At 45.4% G+C, this 4,399-nt stretch overlaps 1 protein-coding gene across 1 annotated transcript in view; it reads left to right on the top strand.

Moving 5' to 3' along the window:
- Positions 1-15: 15 nt before the first annotated feature.
- PPM1G (protein phosphatase, Mg2+/Mn2+ dependent, 1G) overlaps positions 16-4,399 on the top strand; it is a 20,769-nt gene continuing 16,385 nt past the window's right edge. The window contains exon 1 of the mRNA XM_008584208.1: positions 16-395. Within this exon, the coding sequence (XP_008582430.1) occupies positions 276-395 (120 nt within the window). The 5' untranslated portion in view covers positions 16-275. The remainder of the gene's footprint in view (positions 396-4,399) is intronic.

Below are 4,399 nucleotides of genomic sequence, written 5' to 3'. Positions count from 1 at the left end.
GCCGTACAGCAGAGGAAATGACTGCTCGCAGCGCGGAGTCGCGCCGCCTCGCGCCGGCCGGGCGGGTCTGAAGCGCCGCCGTTTCCGCTTCCGCTCCGTCTCTGCTCCCGTCCCGTTACCGCCTCCTGGCCAGCCTCGCGCCTTTCACCGGCACTTTACGTCGTCCGTGCTGCCGGGCCTGCTCCTGCCACACGCGCCCGCGGGGCTCCGGCGCCGGCGCCGGCACGGGTCACACCCCGCTCGCCTGCCCCCGAGGCCGCCGGCCAGCCGCCGCCATGGGTGCCTACCTCTCCCAGCCCAATACGGTGAAGTGCTCTGGGGACGGGGTTGGCGCCCCGCGCCTGCCGCTGCCCTACGGCTTCTCCGCCATGCAAGGCTGGCGCGTCTCCATGGAGGTGAGACGGCAGGGCCGACAGGCTGGCCGCGACAGGGCGGGAACCCGGCGGAGAAAGGGAGCAGGGGGATGGGGTCCTCACCCGGGAAGGGTCCCAGCGGAGATACTGCTGCCGCAGCGTCAGTTTGGGGGACGGCAGCAACCGCCGGGTCGGAGCCGAGAGGGAGCTACTGGTGCTTGGGGACCGTGTGCTGGTGGCTAGTGGTGGCGAGTGCTCGGCCGTGTGGGGAGAGGCATCTTCCGCCCACCGATCGCCCTCTCCCCGTCCGTTCGCGCCATCCTCTCGTGCCAACCCAGCCCTCCAGGTTCATAAACGGTGTGAGGTGTAGTGTGGGAGTAAAGACGAAAGGAAGGACTATTTGTTCATTTATTTTTCGAGGAAGAGGCGAATAGATGTAACACTTTTTTAATTCGTATTTTTAAAATATGTGATATGGGAGGCTTCTTTGGGCGAGGAGGTTGACAGTGAAAGGAATCCCGGGCAAATAGTTTCACATTCTTAACACCCAGTTGCCTGGTCTTGGCCACTGCATGTTAATTTCAGAGGCTCGACCTGACCTCCAAGAGCTGTCACTCGTTTGTACTCTCTTTTCAGGGCCTTTTACGAACTTTGGAAAAATTGAATTGTGTCAATCACTAGAATTTCTTATTTATCATGCCTGATATTTTTTTCTCCCGCGCGATTTCTCTAACATTCAGTAACTGTTCTTTGCCTGTGCTTGTTGTACTTTATAGTTTCCTTGATTTTCATCACAACCTACAGGGAACTTTCTTTTTCAGAAAATTTCACTCTGAGGGCCACGTAGCTCACTTGGGAGAGTGTGGTGCTGATAATGCCAAGGCCATAGGTTCAGATCCCTATAGAGGGATGGCCGGTTAGCTCACTTGGGAGAGCGTGGTGCTGACAACACCAAGTCAAGGGTTAGGATCCCCTTACCGGTCATGTTTAAAAAAAAAAAAAGAAAGAAAGAAAATTTCACTCTGGGTAAAAAGGGAAAAAGTGAGAAATCTGGATTAAAAGGAGTATGGGGCAGAATGGATGTGAAACTACAAAGGAGTATAAGGAAAACTGGTAGGAAGGAAAGGGGAAAAGACGGGTAAAACTTGTCTTTGTGAAGAGTATTGTGAGGTCTAGGCAGAAGGCCAGGAAATTGCTCTAATTATATCTGGGATTGAGGGTTTCATCCACTTACTAGGTGGGCTTCAGGTAACAGCCAAATACTGTCTCTTGGGATTTTTTTTTTTTTTCAAATCCCTCGCTCCTCCCTGTGGTTAGCTCTGGAATGACAGTGTGAACTTCAATGGTTTGTTCCCAGACTCAAATTTTATATCCACAGCAGACTTTAGTAACGGTTATATCATTAGGTATAAAATTTCAAGAATGGATGGGATCCTATATTTCCTCTCATCTGGCTTGGCTCTCTCATTTTACAGCTAGGAAATTGAGACCCAAAAAGGTTAGGACACTTGTGCCTTGGTGGAAAGAACCTGTAGTTTCAAATTGTTGGAGACACTAGACAATGTTATCATTTGTGTCAAACTGAAGTATAGCATTCATATTTCATTTTGGTGCACAGTAGAACTGGGTGCGTGGTAAATGTAATTGACTATTAGAAATATCTGGATATAGCTTCAAAAGGAAAGCTTTAAAGTAAGGTTGGGGTTTGGGTTACTTATGTAGTCTGGAGTTTCCATTTATATGGCATTTTTTGTTAATGTGAGATTAGAGGTGAATATTTCATCTAACCTCACAGTAAGGCATTTCTTTCAGGTTTTTCATTCCTTATTTTCCACTTCCTTCTCTGCTGTGGTTTTTTCATTTCTTTAGAACTCTTCCTTCTAGTTTTCTTTATGAGTTGAGTTGCTTGGATATTCAGTTTTCAAGGTCGTTTGCCCAGTAATTATGTGCTATTTGCTGCTTCTCTGCGTGGTATTTCCCTTTATTTTTGGTTTCTTCTCTGGTAGCTAGAAAATGATTTTTTTTTTTTTTTTTTTTTTTCATCAGGGGCTGTTTGGTGTGTGGAGATCTTGCTGGACTATGCTTAGATCCTAATCTTCCTCCTGAGAGATAACTACTTAGGGTATTAAAATATTTCTAATATGCTGTTTTAGAATTTACCATCGTTTGAATAGTTAAATATACCTAATAAAATCCTCTTGAAGTACTGTTAGGGATCTTGTTCTACTTCATTCATACTTTTTCTTCTGGCTTTATTTCCTTTCCCTAAAGTATAACATAGTTTCTTTGCTGTTGCAAGAAAATAACTATGACTTCCAGCCTCTTGAGTGAATCTTATCTTTTAAGAAAATGTACTGTACTCCTTTTCCTCTTAACCTTTAAGTCTTAATTCCACTAGTTAATAAAGTTTATTTATCTTAACTGCTTGGTCCTAATGATTCAGTTGAAGTAAAGTTATCATATCAATATGCCTTACAAAGGTTGCTAAGATCCTGACTGAGATGCCTACATGCCTTAGAGAGGGCCATTTTACCCCTTTTCTTGAGGCAAGGATGGCAACCATCAATAGCTAGCATTTTATATTTTCTACCTCTCCTAGCACCTCTTGCTGTGGAACCAGTGTGTTTTGAGGAGGGGTAATCAAAATACCACAGTTGTTCTCTTCTCTTTTTTCTTCTCCATGGTTTGGAGGGACCCTCAAGCTGGTTGAGGTATGTGCTTTGGAGTTAAGAGATAGGTTGTAGAGGGGTGCCTGAGAAATATATAAGAAAAGGCTCAGAGTTTTTGGTAGCAATGAGAAGTCTAATCTGAAAACAAATTTAGTTGATATAGTCTTAGAGGGACAAGGATACTTTTAATTTTTGGTTGTCACTTTCGAAGAAAGTGACAAAACTGCCTTCTATGGAGACAGGATATTTTTATCCTATAAATTATATTTTCCTTTCATTAAAGGCAGTATCAATACCTACAATATATTTTATTTTATTATTTTTGGGAGTCACATGTGTCTTTATTGGCCAAGCAGGCTACTTGAAGGGGATGAAGTGAGAGGAGTGGGTGGCCCTGATGCCTGGCTGGCCATTCTTCACCGGCTTGTAGGTGATGGAGAACTCACCCAGATAGTGGCTGATGATCTCGGGCTTGATCTCCACCTGGCTGAAGGTTTTGCCGTTGTAGACACCCACATGCTGCCCACCATCTTGGGCAGGATGATGATGTCTAGCCGGTGAGCCTTGACCACCTCTGGCGTCTCCATGGGCAGTGCCTCTTTCTTGGCCTTGCGCAGGCGTTTCAGCAGCAAGTGCCGCCAGGCCCTATCAGCTGCTGATAGGACGTGTCAAGCCCCTGATCGAGGTCCACACTGCGGTACGTGAACTTGCAGAAGGTCCTCTGCTGCTTCTGCTCCGCTTCCGCCATCTTGTCTGTTCCTTGGAAAAGTCTTACCATATAATTTTGAGTAGGTTAGCTGTTTAGTGCCATAAAGAATGGACTGTAGAGATAATGTTGAGCAGAAAATTCTTAAGATACCTACGTGACAGTTTCAATTATTATATTAATGGATAAAAATATATAATGGGATATCCCAAGCATGTTATGGGGTTCCATTTCAGAGAGGGTGTCACAGGCCAAAGAGTATTTATTATCTGGTCCTCAGATTAGCATCTCATCACTGTCTTAAAGCACTGTTTACTTACTGAACCAGATCAGAATTCCTTTGTCTAGGATGCAGTTAAGCAACTTTTATAAAAGGGCATTCTTTTCATTTGATTAGTATGCAGTACCTATTTACAATTCAAAGCTGGTACATATGAAATTATATCAAATGTATGCCCATGAATATGGAGAAATTATTTTCTGCTATACCATTCCTTTATAAGTTCTCAAGCAGCTGGAAGATACAATCAGAACTTATTCCTCACGGGCCGGCCCGGTGGCGCACTGCTACAGTGTGCCACTTGGGAGCGCGGTGGCGCTCCCGCCAAGGGTTCGGATCCCACATACAGACCGGTTCCCGCTCACTGGCTGAGCGAGGTGTGGGCACAGCA

This window comes from Galeopterus variegatus, unplaced genomic scaffold (genome assembly GCF_000696425.1).
Source record: "Galeopterus variegatus unplaced genomic scaffold, G_variegatus-3.0.2 Scaffold3176, whole genome shotgun sequence".
NCBI lineage: Eukaryota > Metazoa > Chordata > Mammalia > Dermoptera > Cynocephalidae > Galeopterus > Galeopterus variegatus.
This window is presented reverse-complemented; position numbering and strand designations above follow the sequence as displayed.